General features: G+C 63.9%; 2 protein-coding genes across 2 annotated transcripts in view; one reads left to right on the plus strand and one right to left on the minus strand.

Annotated features, from left to right (window-relative positions):
• RAI1 (retinoic acid induced 1) overlaps window positions 1-8,519 on the plus strand; it is a 70,472-nt gene extending 61,953 nt beyond the window's left edge. Inside the window, exons 3-6 of the mRNA XM_062618982.1 lie at window positions 98-5,606; window positions 6,457-6,550; window positions 7,044-7,093; window positions 7,482-8,519. Coding sequence (XP_062474966.1) covers window positions 114-5,606; window positions 6,457-6,550; window positions 7,044-7,093; window positions 7,482-7,496 — 5,652 coding nt within the window. The 5' untranslated portion in view covers window positions 98-113 and the 3' untranslated portion in view covers window positions 7,497-8,519. The remainder of the gene's footprint in view (window positions 1-97; window positions 5,607-6,456; window positions 6,551-7,043; window positions 7,094-7,481) is intronic.
• Window positions 8,520-10,768: 2,249 nt separating this feature from the next.
• SREBF1 (sterol regulatory element binding transcription factor 1) lies at window positions 10,769-21,232 on the minus strand. The gene is made up of 19 exons (XM_062618986.1): window positions 21,002-21,232; window positions 18,262-18,633; window positions 17,978-18,138; window positions 17,762-17,902; window positions 17,465-17,683; window positions 17,261-17,375; window positions 16,973-17,178; window positions 16,500-16,707; window positions 15,825-16,009; window positions 14,954-15,215; window positions 14,177-14,343; window positions 13,926-14,094; window positions 13,743-13,851; window positions 13,558-13,667; window positions 13,332-13,464; window positions 13,019-13,181; window positions 11,776-11,961; window positions 11,584-11,695; window positions 10,769-11,061 (listed from the first exon to the last, which is right to left on the minus strand). The coding sequence occupies exons 1-19, from the start codon at window positions 21,105-21,107 to the stop codon at window positions 10,838-10,840; spliced, it is 3,348 nt and encodes a 1,115-aa protein (XP_062474970.1). The 5' UTR covers window positions 21,108-21,232; the 3' UTR covers window positions 10,769-10,837.
• Window positions 21,233-22,241: the final 1,009 nt, after the last annotated feature.

The following is a 22,241-nucleotide window of genomic DNA, read 5'->3' on the forward strand; positions in this document are numbered from 1 at the left end:
AGGGCTGCAGCTCTGCCCCGGCAGTGACGGCGCTGCTGCTCGGCCGGGCACGGTGGCGATGCTTCATTTGAATTCTCGCCTCTCTCTCTCTTCGCAGATAAGGAGCCCGCGCCATGCAGTCCTTTCGAGAAAGGTGTGGTTTCCATGGCAACCAGCAGAGCTACCAGCCGACTTCACAAGATACATCACGCCTGGAGAATTACAGGCATCAAAGTCAGGCAGGGCCGAACTGCGAGCGGCAGAGGCTGGTGGCGAAGGAGTACTACAGTCAGCAGCAACTGCCGTACTCGGGCTACGAGAACAGCGCCGTGGAGAAATACCACCGGGGAAACAAGCAATTAGCAGGGCAGCAGCTGCAAGGCAGGCCGGCCTTTTCCAATTACGCCGTGCAGGAGAACAGCCCCTACCCTGCCCGCTATTCGGGGGACGAGAGCCTGCAGGCGTGGGGTGGCCAACCGCAGGCGCTGCCCGGCGGCGTGGCCAAGTATGAGGAGAGCCTGATGAAGAAGACGGCGGCGGCGCTGGCGGGCGGGCGGCCGTACCATGAGCCAGCAGCCCCCTCGCTGCCCTTCCGGACTCACTTCCAGCAGCAGCAGCAGCAGCAGCAGCCGCCCGCGCTCCCTTACCCCAAGCTGCAGCGGCAGAAGCTGCCCAACGACGTCTCCTCGCCCATGCCCTTCTCGCAGAGCCCGCACTTCGGGCAGCACTCGCAGTCCTTCCCCGCTTCCTCCACCTACTCCTCGGTGCCGGGGGGCAGCCAGCCCGCACACTCCTATAAGAGCTGCACGGCTCCCTCGGGGCAGCCGCCGCTGGAGCGGCCCCTGAGCAGCGCCGCCAGCCTGGCCCCTGGTCCCCGTGTGCCCAACATGCACGGTTACCAGCCCAACCGCATCGGCTACGAGCAGCCGCCGCAGCCGCCGCCACAACCACCGCAGCCACCGCCGCAGCCGCCACAGCCTCCGCAGCCGCCGCAGCCACCGCAGCCCTTGCAGGGGCGGCACCATGCCCCGGAGACCCTCCACTACCAAAACCTGGCCAAGTACCAACATTACAACCAGCCCGGGCAGACCTATTGCCAGGGCGATGCGCCGCCGGTCCGGACGCCGGAGCAGTACTACCAGACCTTCAGCCCCAGCGCCAGCCACTCGCCGGCTCGCTCCGTCGGCAGGTCCCCGTCCTACAGCTCCACTCCTTCCCCGCTGATGCCCAACCTGGAGAACTTCCAGTACAGCCAGCAGCCGCTGAGCGCCGGCGCCTTCCCGGCCGGCATCGCCGACCACAGCCACTTCATGCCGTTGCTGAACCCTTCTCCCACCGACGGGACGAGCCCCGATGCTCAATCTGGCAACTGTAAGAACATGCAGAAGGAGAAGCTGCCCGAAAACCTGCTGTCGGACCTGAGCCTGCAGAGCCTGACGGCGCTCACCTCCCAAGTGGAGAACATCTCCAACACTGTCCAGCAGTTGCTGCTCTCCAAAGCGGCCGTGCCACAGAAAAAGGGCATCAAGACGCCAGCGAGGACCCCGGAGCAGCTCAAGGGGCAGCACTGCAGTCCTGAGAGCAGCACCTACTCGGCGGAGCAGGTGGGGACCCCACTGTCCGACCCACTGAGCACCCCTCAGTCCGTCCACGCTGAGGCCCAAGACGCTGACTATCTCAGCGGGTCGGAGGATCAGTTGGAGAGGAGCTTTTTGTACTGCAACCAGAACCGCAGCCCTGCCCGCGTCAACAGCAACTCCAAGGCGAAGCCCGAGTCCGTGTCCACGTGCTCTGTGACGTCCCCGGATGACATGTCCACCAAATCCGACGATTCCTTCCAGAGCATCCACGCCAGCCTGCCCCTGGAGTCCTTCACCAAGTACGTGACCAACGAACGGGACTGTCCCCGGCTGCTCCTCAGCGCCCTGTCCCAAGAGGAGCTGGCTTCCGAGATCATCGTCCTGCAGGATGCCATCAACGAGAAGGCGGATAAAGCCTGGGCCAACTTGCCCATGCTCAACAAGGAGGCCACCAAGTCCCCCTTCCAGCTGGAGAACCACCGGCCCTGCCTGGACTCCATGGTGAAGGGTGCCTGGCCCAGTCAGGGTGACTCCAGCACGCTCACCGAGCCCCTTAAGATGGACAAGGCTTCAGGAGCCAACGCGGGGAAGGAATTCAGTGAGGAGGTGTACGAGGGTCCGCAGGTAGAGTTCACAGCCGCCGAAACCAAGGACTCATTGAAGGATGCTGCTCCACTCGCTTTCAACTCCAAACCCAACATCCCTGCGGCGACGTCGAGCGCGGGAGCCCCCGGCTATAGCTGCTACTCCAACACCACTGCCAACTCGGTGGGGTCTGAGAGCACCATAGAGAACTTCGATTGGCCAGAGGAGAGCCTGGGCGATGCGTGCCTGCGGTGGAAGGAGCTGCAAGCCACCGAGCTCCCCAAGGCCTTGTTCCCCAATAAACTGGTGGGGTCCTGCAAGGAGAAAAAAAATGCCTGTGGCTTGGATCTGTGTGATGGAGAGCAGCCGGCCAAGAGCGAGCCGGACAGGGACTATGGTCAGCAGGAGGAGGAGGAGGAGACGCTGACCTACGATGAAGCGGCGAAGGCAGACAGCGAGAGGTGGCTGCAGGACACCCGGCACTGCTGCTCGGCCGGGGACTTCAGTGAGATCCCCATCATCTCCTCGCCGGAGCTGAAGGAGTCAGACCTGGAGGCAGAGGAGTACTCGTCGCTGTGCGAGCTGGCCGGCTCGGAGCAGAAGTCGGTGGCATACGATGCCTCGCCACCCAAGCCCCCCGAGATGCCTGCGGTGCTGTCCTCCAGCGAGGTGCCCGTGTCCGCCGAGGAGACCGTGAGCACGGTGGAGAAGGAGAACTCGGCTCCCGCTGCACGTCTGTCCGGTCAGTCCGTCATCCTGCTGGGCCCCGCTGTGGGCACAGAGACCAAGGTGAAGAGCTGGTTCAAGTCCTCCCTGCCGCACATCCAGCCTGAGGAGGAGAGCGGCGCGGGGGACGCATCCCACCCGGAGGCGGCTGATGCTGAATCCACCCCGTCGGTCGCAGTGAAGCAGCAGCTCACCCCTGAAAACGCGTTGGGGAAGGCAGAGCCCGTCTCACGGGGCAAAAGCCTCCGCAACAAGAGGGTCCATTGCCGGCTGCCGGAGGGGGACAGCGCGGGCAGCGCCGTGCTGAGCCCCTTTGATGATGGGCCTGCAACCGGTGGCGTAGCCAGCGCTTGCCTCGGACCGGACAGCCAAGCAGAGGTACCAAGCAAGAGCACCCACAGCCAGACCCCCCGGTTCCCAGCCGAGGGCTTGCCAGCGCGCATGTGCACCCGGTCCTTCACCGCCCTCGCCGAACCCCGTGCCCCAGCCCCGTTGGAAGGGCTGAAAGCCCCCACGCACCAGGAGAAGCTGGGCAAGAAGCCGGCTTGCGGCGCGAAGCAGCGGGTGGCCTTCAAAGCCAGGAAGCGCAGCAGCCGGCCGGCCCCCAAAGTGGTCCAGGGCACCGGGGACACCGCGCTGCTGGTGCCCGGCTTGGTGGTGGCGGAGGAGGTAGTGGGGCCGACACCGTTAGAGGGGGATGCGGTGGATGGCGGGGAGAGGGACCAGCGGTCGATGATCCTGCGCTCGCGGACCAAGGCGCAGGAGGTGTTCTACACCAAGAGGCAGCGGGGCAAGCGGGCGGCTGATGTGCGGCTCAAGAACTGCAAGGTGCCCAAGAAGCTCATCGCCAACAACCACCTCCCGCCCGCGTTCAAGCTGGCGGCCCCGGGCAGCCCGCATAAGGAGGGCAAGGTGGGTGCCCGGATGAAGCTGCCCAAAGCGGGGCCGGGCGTCGGGGGCAAGTTGTCCGAGCGGCCCCTGCACTCGCTGAAGAGGAAATCCACCTTCATGTCCCCCATCCCTGCCAAGAAGAGGAACCTGGTCTTGCGGAGCAACAGCGGTGGCGTGAAGGAGGAGAAACCGGAGGCCCCCCCCAGCCTCTTCAAGAAGATGCCGGTGGCCAAGAAGGTGAAAACCAAGCTGCCCCCCAAGTCCTCCGGCGAAGCCATCCCAAAACCCCCTCCTCCAAAGGAGGCCCCTGATGTCTGCATCAAGATCACGTCGCGGGCGGCCTTCCAGGAGGCCACCAAGACCAAAGTGCTGCCTCCCCGCAAGGGCCGCGGCCTCAAGCTGGAGGCCATCGTGCAGAAGATCACCTCTCCCAACCTGAAGAAGTTCTCCTGCAAACCGGTGGTGGCGACGGCCACAGCCTACGGCACCTCACTGAGCCCTATGGAGCGGGTGAAGCACACCGGGGTGGCCGGTGACGCGCGGTTGCCCAAGCCGGTGTCGGCACAGAAGGCACCGACCGTGCCGGGGGCAGAGCAGCTCTGCCGCAACCCCAACGGCCGAGCGCCCAAGGGGAAGCTGGGCGCTGGGAAGAAGCTCTCTGCTGATAACTGCCATGGCGAGGCGTGCGCGCCGGCGGCTCAGCCCGGCTCCACCGTGGTGGCCAAGAGCCTGGGGCTGCTGCCCAAGAAGAGGAACCGCAAGGGCAAAGCGGCGGCGCTGGGCATGGCCAAGGCGCCCTTGGTGCCCGCGCTGTGCCCGCTGCGGGCGGGCGGCGGGGAGGAGGCACCGCGCGAGGGCAAGAAACCAAAGAGCGAGGAGAAGGAGATGGGTGAGGGCTCCCCCGAAGGACGCACCGCGGCCGGACCAGCGCGGGGCCCGAAGCCCCGGGCCAACCACTCCAACTACAACGGCTACTCCAAGCGGCAGCGCAAGCGCCTGGGGCACGGCAAAGCCAAGGCGGTGCCGGCGCGGTGCAAGAGCCGCGGCAAGCGGCGGCGGCAGCCCCAGCAAGCCCCGTTGGTGCATCCCGCCGAGCCCGAGATCCGGCTCAAGTACATCTCCTGCAAGCGGCTGCGTGCGGACAGCCGCGCTCCCCACTTTGCTCCCTATGTCCGCGTGGAGCGGCGCGGCGAGTTCACCACCGCCTGCACCGTCATCAACACCCCCGGCGAGGAGGCACGGCTGCAACGGGGACCGGCCGGGCCGGCGCCGCGGCCGCGGGCAGCGCTGCCCGCCTCCTCCACCATGCACATGGGGCCGGTGGTGTCGAAGGCGCTGAGCGCTGCCTGCTTGGTGTGCTGCTTGTGCCGCAACCCCGCCAACTATAAGGACCTGGGGGACCTCTGCGGGCCCTACTACCCCGAGGACTGCCTGCCCAAGAAGAAGTCGCGGCTGAAGGAGAAGGCGCGCGTGGATGAGGATGCTCTCGCTGCCGAGCGGGCATCCCGAGGGATGGAGGGCGGCTGCGGTGCCGGCGCGAAGGCGGCGCGGCCGGAGGGTGGTGCCGAGGCGGGCAAGCAGAGCTCGCTGCGCTCCAGCCCGCGGGGCATGTTCCGGAGGCTGCAGAGCTGCTACTGCTGTGACGAGAGGACAGAGGGCGAGGAGGCGGCCGAAAAGCCCCGGCGGCACGAATGTCACAAGGCTGAGTCCCCGCCGCAGGAGCCGGTGGGAGACACGCAGGAGCATTGGCTGCACGAGGCTTGTGCCGTATGGACCGCTGGGGTTTTCCTGGTGGCGGGGAAGCTCTACGGGCTGCAGGAGGCTGTCAAGGCGGCTGCCGACCTGGTAAGAGCTCGGCTGCCTGCCCGGTTTGGTGCCGCACCGGCCGCCTTCAGCTGGAGCTGATCCCGCCAGGATGGAGTACATAGGGTTGGCCCCGATGAGTTGGCTTGGGAGGGGAAGTGGGTGTTCGGGCACCGCTGGCTTCCCGTGGGATTTGTGCTGCTTCATCTCTGATAGCACCCCCTTTTAGGCATAGAAATGTGCTTGTGGTGTTATGGTGTGGGAGGGTGACGGGACATCCCCAGCACCGGGAGGGTGCTGAGCCTGGTGGGTCTCATCCCCCGGCCCAGCCGTGTGTTGCATGGGGTGGCTCGGATGCAGCCTGGCGGAGGCAGGATAGGAGGTGAAAATGGGCACGATGTGGCCTGATGCCACAGTGACGGGCAGCAAGGGAAGGGGACAGGCACCCTGCAGAGCCTGGGGTCTCCAGCAAGCCCCCCCAGTACCATGTTTGGGGCTGGCTTTATTCCCAGGCCTGTGTGTTCAGCCTGTTCCCATGGCTGGCTGGAGGCTGCTGGGAGCTCCCATCCCTGCAGCACCGACTGGGGATGGGGCAGGAGATGGGGGACACCGTGAACCATGGCACATCCCCATGTCCATGCCCCATAGGGGATGGCTGAGGGCTCGGTGCCATCCGGAGGAGTGGTACCGCGTGTAGAAACCTTGTGTGTGGTGGTTAATGGCTAAGTGAGAGGCACAGCATCACCCGTGGTGCACCGGCACGGGAGGAAGGATGCTGCTGGGGCGGGAGGCGCAGGGATGCTCCGGGATGCTCCTGGGCTCTGACGATGGGCTCTTCTCTGTCTCTCCACATCTTTCCCCCCCTGCTATGAATCCCCGGGTGCGTTTAAAGAAGTGCTCGAGCTGCCAGCAAGCGGGAGCCACCGTGGGCTGCTGCCAGAAGGGGTGTCCCCACACCTACCACTACGCATGTGCCGTCGACACAGGTGAGCCCCATGCGGGGACAGGGGCATGGGGTCCCCTGGCAATCTCTGCAGTGCTCAAGCCCAACCAAGGTCATGTTGGAAGGGACCTTAAAGCTGATCCAGTTCCAACTCCCTGCTTAAGAGCTCATCTCAGTCTCCCCCCTGGCAGGTTAAAGCCATTCCCCTTGTCCTGTCCCTACAGGCCCTTGCCCAAAGCCCTTCTCCAGGTTTCTATAGCCCCTTTAGGCAGTGGAAGCCTGTTCAGATGGGATTGCTGGGATGGCAATGCCCCCTGCGCCAACAGTGCTGTCTGGTGTCCCGAGTTTGTCTGGCCTCAGCTCACCCCTTCATTCAGGGAACATTGACTCAATGTCCCCTTCATTCAAGCACTGTGGCTGATGCACAGTGGCGGGGGGAGGTCATGGGCTGGGGAGGACACTGTGTCCCCATCCCTTGGGGACATCCATCGTGCAGCACAGGGACCCCCTGACCCAACCTTCTCCTCTCCTCGCAGGTTGCTTCTTAACTGAAGAGAGCTTCTCTCTGAAATGTCCCAAACACAAGGTAAGTCCAGAGCACCCTGTGTGCCCCCCCCCCCCCCCCCCCCTAAATGCTCTGCAGCCACCCTGGGGTGGGAGCACCTACCTTTGAACCACGGACCCATGGGGACACCCTGCTCAGTGTCAACCCCATGGACCAATGGGGAACCGCGGTCCTGGGGTTACCAAGCCACCAGGGGACAGGCGATGGGGATGCCAGGTCCGGGACCCCCACCCATGCTTGGGGGGGAGTATCCTCCTTCACTAAGCACTGACAAGGTGGGTGAGAGTGGACCCCATGGGTGGGAGCCCCGTTCTTCTCGGGTGGGCAGGGTGGCCGCTGATGGGGACCGGACCGCCCCCATACCGACCCATGGGGACCACCGGGCTGACACCCCCCCTTCTCCCCGCAGAGGCAGCCGGTGTAGCGCCCCGCGGGCACCCGCCCCGGCCGCCAGCGAGGGACCGGCAGAGGAGGCAGCGCCCGGGGAGCGGGGCCGGGATTTACCGGGATGCACCGGGCCGTACCGGCCTCTATCGGGCAGTACCGGGCTGTACCGGGATGCACCGGGCCATACGGGGCTGTACCGGACCGTACCGGGCTGTACCGGGCAGTACCGGGCTATACGGGGCCGTACCGGGGCTGTACCGGGTACGCGCAGCGCTGCCGCCCCGTTCCCCCCCCCACAGCCCGTTCCGAGCGGGCAGAGCCAGCGCCGGGTTTTCCCCCTCGCCGGGCCCCGGCAAAACCCGGCGTGGCCGTCAGGGATTCGGAACGGGATCCCCCGGCCCGCGATCGCTGCACAGGGGGGAGAGGGGGAGGGATGGGAGGAGAAAAGGGGGGTACAAAGGGGGGGGGGGGCGGGGGTCCCGGCGATGTTGTCTTACTGTGGGGCCGCCGGGCCCCGCTGTGGGTCCCGGCTCCCCATATCTCACACTGATCTGATCTGAGATGTTGCCTTCAGCAAACCTCACGGTGTCTGTCTGTATATACGTGCAGAGGAAAAGAGTCAAAAATAGACAAAAAAAAAAAAGACAAAAAAAAAAAGGACAAAATCCCATAAAAAAAAAAGGACAAAAAAAAATAGAGACAAACCAACGGCCTGCTGTTTGAAACACCACTCTGCTTTATCCGTTCCCTCCTCCATCTCCTGTCTGCCCCAAACCATCCCTGGGTACCAGACCCTGTGTTGGGGTGATGGGCTCTTGGCTTGGGCTGGGGGGCACCCATTGCCTCCAAACCACGGCCCATTGCACCCGTCACCCTCCCGCTCCATGGGGTGCTGGCACTGATGGGATGGGGATACTGGTCCTGCTCTATGGGACCCCCAAAACCATCCCTCTCGCTCTGCTTTGGAGTCGACAGCATCTCCTCGTGGTGCTGGGCTTTGCTCCCTTTGCTTGTGCAGACCCCCAGGCTCTGGATGCTGAACCCCACAATTCCGGGTGCAAAACCCCATGGCTTTGGGTGCAGACCCCAGGGTTTTAGCCTGATGCAAGGTACAAATGGCTTCCAGCTGGCAGCAGGGTCCTTATGGGAGGAGGAGGAGGAAGCTTTTGCTTCCTCCCTCTGCATAGCCTTGGCTCAGCAAACCCTGGCTCTGGGTTCACTCAGTTCCCTTGGCTTTCACTTCCCTTCATAACAGAGCTGGGGGGGGCTGCCCAGCACTGGGATCACCCCCTGTCCATATCCCCCCCATTCTGCACCACCCCAGTAGCAAATACCCAACCCAGGGTGAATCAACCCCAAATCCCATCCTAAAACCAGAGCCACCAGCCCTCTCCCCCCCCCTTACCTGCAGAACATCCTGCAATGGGGAGCACAGTGCTAGCCCCATCCATCCATCCATCCATCCATCCATCCATCCATCCATCCCCTCATCCCGACCCCTCAGAGCCAGTGCCCCCCTTGCTGCCACATCCCCTCCATCATCCCCCCCAAGCCCTCACCCTCAAGGTTTGCTGGCCACACAATGTCTGTTGTTTCAGCAGCTTTGCCTCGGACACGGGAGCGAAAGAGACACAAAAAAAGAGGGAAAAAGACAAGAAAAAAGAGGAAGAAGAACAAAAAAGAGCGAATTTAAAGCAGAAAACCCAAGGAAGCTCCCGGTGTCCCTGGCAGCGTTGCCTGAAATCTGGCTATTTTTAGTGACATCTTGTACATATGACTGTAAAATGGTAAACCGTGTGTATTATATATTGCCTCATTATATAGTGTATATATATGTATACATATACATATATATAATATATATGAAGACTGTAAATGTTAAGACTAGTGTTCTTATTAGTATATTGCTTCACACTGAAGATTGTGTGTAACAAGCTGTTTCTAAAAGATGTTTATTTTCCTTAAGAGTAAAAACCAGGTCATTGCATTCAGAGCGTCAATAAAGATACAACGATTGTTTTGGAAGTACGTGGCGCCCTGCTCGTGGCCTCTCTTTATCCTATGGGGGGGTCCCCCCCTATTCTGTACCAGCCTCTGGTCCTCATGTGCCACCCGTGCTGTAAGGATGGAGGTGAAGCTGCAGCATCCTTGGGGTTTGGGGGCTGTTGGTACCCTCTGGCCTCATCCCTTCCGCCCTTGCTGTAAGGATGGAGGTGATGCTGCAGCATCCTTAAGGTGAGGAAGGGCTGTTGGTACCCACTGGCCCCATCCCTCCCACCTGCACTGTAAGAATGGAGGTGATGCTGCAGCAGCCTTAGGGTGAGGAAGGGGGGTTTGGGGGCTATTGGTACCCACTGGCCCCATCCCTCCCACCCTTGCTGTAAGGATGGAAATGATGCTGCAGCATCCTTAGGGTGAGGAAGGCGGCTTTGGGGGTTGTTGGTACCCACTGGCCACATCCCTCCCACCCTTGCATCCCCTCCCATGCAGCGCAGGGGACAAGGTTGGACCCACAGCCATCAGTCCCATGCCCCAACCAGGCTCTATGCGCCCCATAACTTCAGTGCCCCCCCCCCCCCCCAGTCCAGCACACACCAGTATAAATAATCAGCTTTAATTTGTCTGTACAAAACTCTCCGACTATGAAAATACCATTTAAAAAGGCAAGGCGGGGGGCAATGGGGGGCTATGTACAAGAGGGGGTGAAGCAAAGGGATGGGGGTACCCACAGTCCTCCCCCCCCCCCCAGGAACCCTGTTGCATCTTGACATCCCTTCTCCTAAAGGCAGCTCCTAACCGGGGTGGGGGGGAACTGGTCAGTGCTGGGGCTGGGAACAGGCTGGGGGTCCCCTTTTAGCTACCATGGGTATGGATGGAGGGAAATGAGGAGGGGGCCACCATAGGGCTGAACCTGCTCCCCCCCCCCCATCATGGGGGCAAACTGAGGTGCCCCCAAACCCCCCTGCAGCAGTGGGGCCGGGTAAGGGATAGCAGGACATGGGGATGAGGATGGGGACCCCGTGTGTCAGGGCATCGGGGGGGGGGGTACTGGGTGGCACTGGGGCCAGGCTGCCCGAGCATCCCAGTGCCATGCAATACTGCGACAGTGTCACTAGAGGTCCCCACGTCCCATCAGCCACGTTGGGCTGGGGACAAGGACAGAGCCATGGGGGGGGGAGTGGGACAAGCGCACCCAGGGTACCCCCATGTGTGTGTACCCCACACCAGGACCCTCCACCCCTATCCCCGGTGTCCCCTGCTCCTCCTCACCCAACCCGTTCACCTTAAAACCTCAACCCTATAAGAAGGGGGAAACTGAGGCACGCGCCTGCCCGCATCCCGGCCCCACAGCGGGTAGCAGGGATGCTGTGCCCCCATCTATCCCGATGTGACGGTGGTGCCGCTGCCCAGCTTGATGATCATCTGCTGGCAGTCGTGCAGGGTGCGCTTGTCCCCCAGCTTCTCCAGCGTGCGGGCGGCCTCGGCCAGCATTCCCACCCGTTGTCCCGGTCCCGAGAGGAAGCCGGGTGGGAGGTAGCAGCAGGCAAGGAGCAGGGCCTCGGCGTGCTCCCGCGGGGACGGGTGGCTTTCGGGCTCTCCGGCTGTGAGGGGGAGAATGGGGTCAGACCCAATGGAAGGCATTGAGCCTTCCCCTTGGGTACCACTATGGGCAGGAAGAGCCCGTGCTCATCACCCAGGTACTGCGGTGATGGAGGTGAGGTCCCAGCCCACGTCCCACCTGGAATCATGGAACGGTTTGGGTTGGAAGGGACCTTAAAGCTCATCCAGCTCCAAGCAGGGACACCTTCCACTAGAGCAGCTTGCTCCAAGCCCCTGTGTCCAACCTGGCCTTGAACACTGCCAGGGATGGGGCAGCCACAGCTTCTCTGGGCACCCTGTGCCAGCGCCTCAGCACCCTCACAGGGAAGAGCTTCCTTATCTCCAACCTAAATCCCCCCTGTTCCAGTTTGAACCCATCACCCCTTGTCCCATCACTCCAGTCCCCGATGCAGAGCCCCTCTCCAGCATCCCTGCAGCCCCCTTCAGACACTGGAAGCTGCTCTGAGGCCTCCATCCTGACCCCCCCCCCCCCAGTTGTCCCACCCTGTCAGCGCACTGCCCACCTGCTTTGCTGCCTTGCCCCCCTCTCCTCCGCAGGCTGCGGTCCAGCAGCTGATGGGTGCGCGTGGGGCTGGCCCGGGCCATGAGGCGAGCGGTGGCTTCGTGCAGGAACACCTGGATGGGGATGGGGACGGTGAGCGCAGGCGGGCGCCGGGGCTGCAGGGACAGCCCAGGAGCAGCGGTGAGGGGCTCACCCGGCGCATGGCGGGGCGCAGGGTCTGTGCCAGGCGCCGCAGGCTGCTGAGGTCCTGCTGGAAGCCGCGGAGCTCGAGGGCGGACGCCTGGTAGAGGCAGCTGCGCTGCTGGCTGGCGCTCATCTGCTGCTGCCACAGGTTGGTGCGGGTCACCAGGAGCAGGTCGCAGAGCAGGAGCTGGACTGCCTGGGGAGGAGAGGGGAGAGGGGTGAGCAGGGGGGTGCAGGGAGGGAGGGATGCAGGGATGGAGGAAAGGGTGGAGGAAGGGATGGAGGAAGGGATGATGGAGGGATGGATGGATGGATGGATGGATGGATGGATGGATGGATGGATGGATGGATGGATGATGGAGAATGAGACTGAGGAAAGGAGGGAGGGAGGGAGGGAGGGAGGGATGGAGGGATGGATGGAGAATGAGACTGAGGAAAGGAGGGAGGGAGGGAGAAAGAGACTGAGGAAAGGATGGAGGAAAGGATGGATGGATGGATGGATGGATGGATGGATGGAGAGATGGAGGAAGGGATGGAGGAAGGGATGGAGGAAGGGATGGGAAAAGGGATGGGAAAAGGGATGGGAAAAGGGATGGGAAAAGGGATGGGAAAAGGGATGGGAAAAGGGATGGGAAAAGGGATGGGAAAAGGGATGGGAAAAGGGATGGAAAAAGAGGATAGAAAAAGGGATGGAAAAAGGGATGGGAAAAGGGATGGGAAAAGGGATGGGAAAAGGGATGGGAAAAGGTGGGAAAAGGGATGGAGAAAGAGGTGGAAAAAGGGATGGGAAAAGAGGTGGAAAAAGGGATGGGAAAAGAGGGAAAAAGGGATGGGAAAAGGGATGGGAAAAGGGATAGGAAAAGGGATGGAAAAAGGGATGAAGGAATGGAGGAAGGGATGAAGGAAAGGATGGAAAAAGGGATGGACGGAGGAAGGGGTGGATGGATGATGGATGGAAGGATGGAGGGATGGAAGAAGGGATGAAGGACGGATGAAGGAAGGAAGGGATGGATGATGGATGAAGGAAGGAAGGGATGGATGATGGATGCACGGATGGCTGCTGAGGTCCCTGCGGGCAGGCGCTGCTGCGCGGAGCCGCCGCCGGGCTGCATGGCAGGGGCATTGCACTCCCAGTCTGACACATGCAATGCAACTACAATGCACCCCTGCGAGGGCCAGGGGCACCTCCCGCAAGGGCCGGGGGCTCCCCAGGGTGGGTGCCACCTTCTCCCCTGCCCTCAGCCCCAGCTCACCTTGTCAATGGTGGCCTTGGGGGGGGTGCCCAGCTCCAGGCTCTCCCGCAGGCAGCCACTGGCTTTTTCGCAGTGGCTCAGGCTGGCCTGGCTCCCATCCTGCTTGCTCAGCATGGCACGGACGGCGCGGAAGGAGTGCAGGGCAGCACGGGGCAGGGGTTTACTGCAAAGGGGAGGGGGGACACACGCAGTGAGCACGGGCCCTGCACTGGGCACGGCTGTGCCCCTCTGCAGAGCGCGTTGCCAGCCCATAGGGGATGGAAGGGGTGCAATGAGCTGCCCCCACCCTGTCCCCGGTGTGCCCCACACTCACTCGGAGCTCTGCAGCGCCCGGGGCATGGTCTCCACCAGCGGGTACAGGCGCTCGGCCCCCTCCTCATCTCCCCGCAGCCAGTGAATGATGGTGCTGATGAGGGATGCCCACCACTTGGACACGGGGTCGGTGCCTGAGGGTGGGAAGGACACAGGAGAGGGGTGTCCACCTCTCTGGTGGCCCCCTTCATGTATTGCCCCCATGAGGGGGACACACCAGCCTTTACCTGTGACAGCGGCCAAGCCGGAGCTGATGGAGGGAGCGGGGCCGGATGCGCCGCTGACGTTGGAGCATCCATTGAGGAGCTGGAGGTACTCGAGGGCATCGGAGAAGCGCCTGCGGCAGAGCGGCCATCAATGGGGCTGGCCCCACGGTGGGCGCAGGGGGCGGGATGCCCATCCCGGCACTCACCCCTCTCCCTGGGCAGCGGGGCGGCCGGGCTCGGGCATGGCCACGCAGCACAGCGCCTTCTCCAGGAGGTGCTCCCGGAAGAGCTGGGTCACCTGCGCCAGCGGGTCCACTGCGGCACAAAGGGGCGATGAGCACGGGTACCGCAAGCCCAAAACGGGGATGCCCGGGGGATGCCGGGGTTACCTGGGTTGCCGGCAGAGCTGTAAATGGTTTCCCTTGGGACACCCTTAACAGCCCAGTCCCCGTCCACGAAGAAGCGGTGGCCCAAGGGGTGGCAGAGCCACTGCATGGCGGGGGGCACGGCCCCACCGTGGGACAGAGCCACGCGCCGGGCACTGCAGAGGAAGGGGCGCTGCGGGGAGAGCAGGGGGTCAGGGTCCGATGGGACACACGGGACCCCCATCCCACGGCGCTGGGATCTGCCCTGCTCTCACCGCCAAGAAGTGGAAGCAGCGGTGCAGGCTGGCCTTGACCCTCAGCGCGGCCGCCACGTAGATCTCAGCCAGGGCCGCCACGGATACGGCATCGCCGGCGCACTCAGCCAGATTGACAGCGCTCAGAGCCAGGTTGATGGCCAGGAGGTGCCCCCCGGCCTGCTTCCCTATGGGAACGGAGTGGGGGATCAGCAGAGAGTAGGGTGGGATGCGAGCATAGAATCATAGAATAGTTAGGGTTGGAAAGGACCTTCAGATCATCCAGTTCCAACCCCCTGCCATGGGCAGGGACACCTCACACTAAACCATGGCACCCAAGGCTCTGTCCAACCTGGCCTTGAACACTGCCAGGGATGGAGCATTCACAGCTTCCCTGGGCAACCCATCCCAGTGCCTCACCACCCTCACAGTAACGAATTTCCTCCTTATATCCAATCTAAACTTCCCCTCTTTCAGTTTTAACCCGTTAGCCCTTGTCCTGTCACTACAGTCCCTAATGAGGAGTCCCTCTCCAGCATCCCTATAGCCCCCCTTCAGATACTGGAAGGCTGCTATGAGGTCTCCACGCAGCCTTCTCTTCTCCAGGCTGAACAGCCCCAACTCTCTCAGCCTGTCTCCATACAGGAGGTGCTCCAGTCCCTGATCATCCTCGTGGCCTCCTCTGGACTTGTTCCACCAGTTCCATGTCCTTTCTACGCTGAGGACCCCAGACCCGCACACAATGCTCCAGGTGAGGTCTCCCGAGAGCAGGGCAGAGCAGAGGGGCAGGCCCCGTACCGGCGAGGTGCAGCTGGTGCAGTCGGTGGTACGCCATGGCGGCGTCGCGGGCGCTCTGCCGGACGTGTGCGGGCGGAGGGGGGTCCGGGCGCAGCCCCCCGGCGCGGGCGGCCAGCCAGCGGCCCACCCAGAGGCGCTGCAGGAGGTGCCGCAGCAGGGTCCAGAGCAGGCTGCAGGCCAGGTCCCCGTGCGAGGCGGGCAGCGGGCGGCCCAGCGCAGCCAGCGCCGTGCGGAGGTGCTGAGCGCCCTGCGCGAAGTCCCCCTGCGCCGCGGGGAGAGGGGTGAATGGGGTCGTGCAGCGTGGGAAAAGGGGGCGGGGCTACGGTGTCAGGGTGGGAGCGGATTGGCTGAGCGGAGAGAGGGTGGGAGGGGCTGATCGCAGGGGGCGGGGCTTCACGTGGCGCTAGAGGAGGGTGTGAAAAGTGGGCGGAGGCAGAGCACGTGGAAGAGGAGGGGTATGGGCGGGTGGGCGGGGCTACTTGTCAGGGTGGGGCCCGATTGGTTGAGTAGGCGGGGTTAGATCGGGGGCGGGGCTTTATGTAATGGGGGGCAAGGGGTGAAAAGTGGGCGGAGTCAGAGCCAGAAGGGGCGCCTGGGCGGGGCTACTCGTGGTGTCAGGGTGGGACCCGATTGGCTGCGCTTAGAGAGGGTGGGCGGGGCTATATCAGGGGCGGAGCTTCATGTAATGGTGGGGGGCAAGGGGTGAAAAGTGGGCGGAGCCAGAGCAAAAGGGGGGGGCTGGGCGGGGCTACTCGTGGTGTCAGGGTGGGACCCGATTGGTTGAGTTTAGATGGTGGGGCGGGGCTAATGCAAGAGGGGCGTGGTTAGGGTGGGCGTGGTAGGTGACGTGGGCCCGAGGGGCGGGGCTTACCCGGTCGAGGTCGAGGTCGGCCTGTCGGCGGTGTCGCCAGAAGAGGATGGAGGGCTCGGAGTGGGGCCGGGTGACCGGCTCCCCACACACAAAGAGCCGCACCACGGCCCCCAGCACCAGCGCCGCGTTCAGCGCCCAGAAGGCCAACGTGGGCCACAGCCACTGCGACCAGCCCCACGGCTCCTCTGTGTGTGGATGGGGTCAGGGCCAGGTCCCCATCCCGGTGCCCTCCACCCCGTGCCCACCAATGGGGCTCCGTCCCCGTCGTGTTCATCCCAATGTCACCCCAAGGGGCTCCATGCCGATGGTGTCCAACCCAACCGCTTCCACCCGATGGCTTCTGCCCCGTGGCCGCCTCAGCATCCTTCACCCCAATCATCTCCCATCTCATACCCACCCCGAGACCCCCCTGCTGATGGCCTTCATCCCATGCCCACCTCCATTCTGATGGTCTCCACTCTACTGTTCTGTAAGCGGCCTTCACCCCATTCCAACCCCAACAGCCTCCACTCCAACCACTTCAACCCAAGTAGCCTCCACCCCGGCATCCAGATCCCCAGTGATCTTCACCCCAACGGCCTCCATCCCGAAGCTCTTCACCCCGTGCCCACCCAGCCACCCCAACGGCCTCCCTCCCATGTCCTCCGCCCCATGAGCCCCCATTGCAGCACTCACCCACAGCACCCGACTCAGCCATGATGCTCCTGCTGGATCCAGTGGTCCCCGGGCTCCTCACAGGGGCCAGAGCCCCCCCAGAGCCCCGCAGGAGGGAGGCCAGGGGGTTGAAGGAGAGGCAGAGGAACACGAAGGCGCAGAGGGCCATGCGGGACCGGTCCAGCATGCCCTGGCTGCTGGGCGAGGGGGGGGGCTGCTCCTGCTTCACCTGCATGGGCAGAGCTGCTGTGAGCCCAGGGCATGGGGTGCAGGGCGCGTTTGGGGGTACAGAGCGTGAGGGATGGGCATGGGGCTTGGGTGCAGCAGGAATACACCCCATAAAGCATCCTTCCTCCGACACAAAATGGGGCGAGAAGCAGCCTCATAGAGCAAGAGCCAGGCTCTCAGCTCCTTTCCCCCATGCCGTTCCCTTGGCTCTTGGCATCCTTGGTGGGATCCACGTTGGATGCAGGGATCCCCCCCCCTCCCCGTACCTTGCCATGGTCACAGAGGGGACTCTCAGGCTCCGAGTCGCTGCTGCTGCTGCTGCTGCTGCTGGTGCTGCTGCTGCTGTGGTTGGGAGAGCCCACATCCGACGGCGGCGGCGTCAGCATCTCCATCACCTCCGCCTTCACCACCTCCATGGGGGCCTCCGCCTTGGCCCCCCCGCTGCAGGAGGACACCAGCTCCTTCAGGGACTCTGCGGGGAGCAGAGCGAGATGAGAGGTGATGGGGGGGATACAGCTCAGCCTCCCCCCCCCAGGACCTTCCCATCAGCTCACTGCTCTTCTGCATGGCCATCTTCAGGGCCAGGTTCTCCTGCTTCAGCTTCTGGTTGTTCTGCTGCAGGAAGCGGATGTACTCAATGGCCTTCCTCAGGATCGCTGACTTATTGAGCTGGCGATGGGAAGGGATGGCTCGGAACAACACCGGGCGAAGAACCCCCCCTTACCCACCCCTTATCCCACCCATCCCCGAGCTCCCACCTTGGCCTCGGTGCCCACCACCAGGTCCTTGAGCTCCACGATCTTGTCGTTGATGGAGGAGCGGTACCGCTTCTCGATGGCGTTGTGCGCCGTCCGCTTCTCCCCCCTGCTCGGCACCGGCACCGGCTTCCCGCTCGGTGCCAGCCGGTTGATGGGCAGCTTCTCCGTGTCCACCACCAGCGGCACCGTGGCCAGGATGGTCCCTCCGCTCACCAGCGCCTATGGGGATGCGGGATAGCACCAGTGTGGGTCCCGGAGCATCCCCGCATCCCAGAGATCCCCAGTGGCGGGACCTACCGGCACCTGCAGCGGGGCAGCAGAGCCGCTGGCGCTGGTGGCCAAGGAGGTGATGCTGGAGGTCTTGGCACTGCCGGCATCCGTCTTGACGGCCGTCAGCAGCAGGGAGTCAGCCTTGATGAAATGGGGCTGCAGCAGGACCTGGGGGGCCATGGGGAGATCAGTGGGGCTGAGGGACGCCAACGGGATGCCCCCCATCCTTATTCCTGTGCTTACCGGCACCGGCTGGATGTGGGGTGAGACCGGCTGGGCCGTGGGGGCAGCAGGGGGCAGGAGCTGCTGGGCTGTCACGTTCTGCACTGCCAAGGGCTGGGCAGGCTGTGGGGCGGGCAGGGGGGGGCTGGACAGGGTCTGCCCCACAGCCCCGGGCTGCACAGCTGGGCACGGAGCAGAGCACACCGTTACCGGACCCACATCATCCCAACCCTCCAGCAAGAGCCCCCCATAGCAAACCCCCTCCAATATCCCCCCCCCCCATGCACCCCTCATTATATCCTCACCGGAGAAGCCGTGCTGGCTCTGGTAGCCCACCACGGGCTGGGGGCTGAACTGGCTGCTGGATGTGGGGATGAAGCTGGGGGTCAGCATCACGCCGGGCTGGGGCTGGCTGCTGGGCACGGGCACCAGCTCCTCCTTCACACCCGGGGAGGGGAGGAGCGGGGCCGGGGGCTGTGGGGTGAACGGAACCATCCCGGGGGGCCCCGGGTAGACGGCGCCGGTGGCAGAGGGAGCCTTGGTGGGAGGCAGGAAGGTGCTGAGGGTGCCCGGGGTGGGCGGCAGCCCCGGGGACACGGTGCCATCGGGGACCCCGAATGAGGAGTCAAAGAGCCCCGGGAAGTCGGTGTCGGGCGCGTTGATGAGCTGGAGCATGTCTGCAAAACAGCCCCCCCCCCCCCCAGTGCTGTCAATGCACCCGCATCCCAAAGGCACCCCCAGCCCAGCACGATGGGGATGGGTTCCCATTATCCAGAGGCAGAATTCCCTGAGGGCCCAGAGATCTGCTGTGCCCTGCTCCGTGCAGCCTCCCCAGTGGGGGAACTGGGGCACGGAGCATCCAATGGCCATCAGCAACCAGAGGTTTCCAACCCATCTGGGGGTGCCAGGGTGGATCTCAGCCTGCTTCCGAGGTGGGTTTGTGCCATCCTATACTGAGAACAACGCTGTGGGAAGGGGAACGGGTGCTGGGACACCCTTAGTGCACCAGACCCCTGTGCCTGCCCATGGCACCTCCAAGGAGGGCAAGTGTGGGGTTAAACAGCCTCAGGGGGTGCAAGGTGCTCAGTGGGATGTCCCCATCCACACCCCACAGCATCCACACATCGGGGTGTCCCGGGATGCTGGCACCGAAGCATCCCCCGTGGTACCCTAGGGTGCACCCCACCGCAGAGCATCATCGCCCCGAGGACATCCACAGCAGGGACCCCAATGGGGAAGAGGATGAGGATGGCGATGGGGGGGTACCTCTAAGGTACTGGTACCCGGCAGGAGGTCCCAGCCCCGCAATGAGGCACCGGGAGGTGTCGGTGCCTCCTCCCTGCGCTGCCCGCGCCAGGCCGGCAGCGGGGCCGGCCATGGGGTGATGCGACTCCGCCAATCGCCGCCCGTCCCCCCCGGGTCCGTCCCCCCCCCCAGACAGCCCCGGGGCCGCGCCGAGGTGAACCCGGCCGCGGGGCACCCGCGGGCACCCGCCGCGGTTACTCGGGGTCAGGCTCCGTTAACTCCTTCATCCTGCATCCCGCTGCTGCGAGGGGATGCTCTGCGCATGGTGCTCAGCACGCAGGGGGGGGTACCCCGCAAGGAGACACCCCTTAAGGACCAGGGTCTTTGGGCAGCACCGTTTCCCCCCTGGATGACATCCAGCCCTGGGTACCCTTTTCTGCACTGGGGTGTTCCCAGTGGGGCTCCCATCCTCACCCCGCAAGGAGCAGGGTCTTTGTACAGCCCCATTTCGCCCCCTAAAAGACATCCATCCATGGCACCGGTGTGTTTCCTTCCATTCCCATTCAAGCTGCCCCATGGTCCAGAGGCAAAGATTTGGGGTGCAGAGAGGGGGTGCTTTGTCCTGTATCCCCCTTGTAAACACCCAGCACTTGTTATATGCTGTGACACCCATGCTATGGGCACCCTGGTCATGGGAGCCCATGGGGCAGAGCAATTGATTGTGGGTCCTGGAATATCACACCGGGATGACCCATGGCCACCCATGGCTCAGATAGGGGTCAAGCCACGTGGCTGAAGCGTGGTGCAATTCCCACCCTTCCCTGTCCATGCCAAAAGCAGATCTGCTCCCATTGGCATCAGGATGAGCTTCCACATCCATATGGGATCCTGGAGGAGAGACCCCATAACGGGGCAGGAGGTGGAGAGCTTGGACAGCACCGAGTCCACCTCGATGCATGCTCCACCGGCTCTGCCGGTCCGTGCCATTCGGCACGGACCGGCAGAGCCGGTGGAGCATGCATCGAGGCAAGCGCAGGGCTGGCCATAGGCCAAAACACCCCAATTTTAGCCTAAAATCACCTTAATATTGCACCCAGCGCCCACGACACCTCATTGCCATGATGATGGGGACCTGCTCCCCACCAGCATCCCCATCCCATCGCTCCCATCCGGGCAGGAGATGGGTTCTAATGGATCCCAACCGCTGGGATGCTCCATTGAACCTGGTATCGAGCTCCCATCCCCTCCCCGCCTCCTTTTCCCTTTACCCCATCCCGGTTGGATGGCTCAGGGAACCCTGGAGGGAATGACCGCGAGTAACCCCCGCCTGTGACGTCATGGAGGGGCGGGGTTACACGCGACACGATGCTGAGACCGTACGGAGAAGGGGGGAAAAGGGGGGGGGGCCCGTCGGGACCGTCCCGGTACCGGTACCTTCAGCTTTGGGGGTCCCGGTGTCCTGACCCCCCTCCGGTTCCCATTGGGATCCCGCTTCTCCCCCGTTATCCCCTGCACTGATTCCACGCTCCGCGTTTCCCTTCCCCATACACCGGGGCCGGTACCCAGCCCGCTTCTGTCCCAATGCACCGAGCCCCGGTACCGCACCGCCCATGGCACCGAGCGCACTGACACCGCTCCCGAAGTCACGTCCCCGGTAACCGGTTCTGTGAGCGCGCACCGAGCCCCGTCCCCCGTCGTCCCCCACCCCGGGCAAAGAGCCCGGTCCCGACCGACCTCCGCTGTTAGAGCATCCCCCGGTACCGCACCGAGCCCGGTGGCAGCCCCGCTCCCGGCACTCACCGTCGATGTCGCTCAGCAGGGCCGTGTCGATGTCGCTGGCCCCGGAGAGGCCGAGGGACGGAGTCAGCCCCTCCAGGGCCGCGTCGTCGAAGGCGAGCGCGCTCATCCCGGCGGCGGCGGCGGCGGCTCTAGGAGCGGCGGGGCCGCCCGCCCGCCACGGCCATGGCCCGGCAGAGGCAGGAAGGGGACGAGCCGCCAAGTTGCGAACCGTGCCCGGAGCTGAGACCGGCGGGGGAGGGACGGGTGCGGGGAGGGAGGGAGGGAACGGGGAGGAGGCGGATCCGCAGCCGAGGCCCGCCCCGCGGTCCCCCCTCCCGCCCAGCTCCGCTGCACCGGGACCCCCGGTAGCACCGGGACGTGATGGAGCGGGTGTAGAGGAGGGCACGGGGATGCTGAGAGGAGCCAGGCTGAGAGAGCTGGGCTGGGGCAGCCTGGAGGGGAGAAGGCTCCTGAAGGGGAGACCTGAGAGCAGCTCCAGTGCCTGAAGGGGCTGCAGGAAACCCGGAGAGGGGCCTGGGACAAGGGCCTGTAGGGACAGGCCAAGGGGAATGGCTTTAACCTGCCAGAGGGGAGACTGAGATGAGCTCTTAGGCAGAAGCTCTTCCCTGTGAGGGTGCTGAGGCTCTGGCACAGGGTGCCCAGAGAAGCTGTGGCTGCCCCATCCCTGGCAGTGTTCAAGGCCAGGTTGGACACAGGGGCTTGGAGCACCCTGCTCCAGTGGAAGGTGTCCCTGCTTGGAACTGGATGAGCTTTAAGGTCCCTTCCAACCCAAACCATTCCCTGATTCCATGACCAGGGCAGGCAGTGAGGCTGCATCCCCCGAACAGGGCAGCAGTCCCCTGGCAAAGGCACCAAGCCCTGGGAATAGGCATTAAATACCAGGGCTGGGCATTAAATACAGCTTAGCCCTGGCTGGGGGCACGTGTGGGAACAGGCAGGAGGGCTCATGGGGAGGAGAAGGTGGAAGCAGTGGCTGCAGGAGCCCTCAGCACCTCATGGAGGCCACAGGTTGGGGTGAGCCTGGACCACTCCATCACCTCTTGATGCTGCTGTGGACATCTGCCTTTCCCCCCCCCCCGGTCTGGGGTACAGAGCATGCCTCAGCACTGCAGCCCTACAGCGGCATGGCCCTGGGTGGGAGAAGCTCCCATTGCCTTGGGCAGGAGATGCTGAAGGGGTGATGCTGCCCTATGAGAAGCAGGAAAACCATTGGTGCCATTGGGATCAGACCCATGGCTGC

The sequence above is a fragment of the Pezoporus occidentalis genome, unplaced genomic scaffold (genome assembly GCF_034315485.1).
Source record: "Pezoporus occidentalis ecotype Australia unplaced genomic scaffold, CSIRO_AGI_Poc_V1 ctg208, whole genome shotgun sequence".
Lineage (NCBI taxonomy): Eukaryota > Metazoa > Chordata > Aves > Psittaciformes > Psittacidae > Pezoporus > Pezoporus occidentalis.

Excerpts from the sequence above, each read along its gene's own strand:
- SREBF1 (XM_062618986.1), bottom strand. The coding sequence starts at position 21,107 with ATGAGCGCGCTCGCCTTCGACGACGCGGCCCTGGAGGGGCTGACTCCG. Across the intron at positions 18,139-18,261 it reads GAGCCAGCACGGCTTCTCCG|CTGTGCAGCCCGGGGCTGTG; the intron begins GTGAGGATATAA and ends CTCCGTGCCCAG. Across the intron at positions 16,708-16,972 it reads CCCTCTGTGACCATGGCAAG|GTGAAGCAGGAGCAGCCCCC; the intron begins GTACGGGGAGGG and ends CTGCCCATGCAG.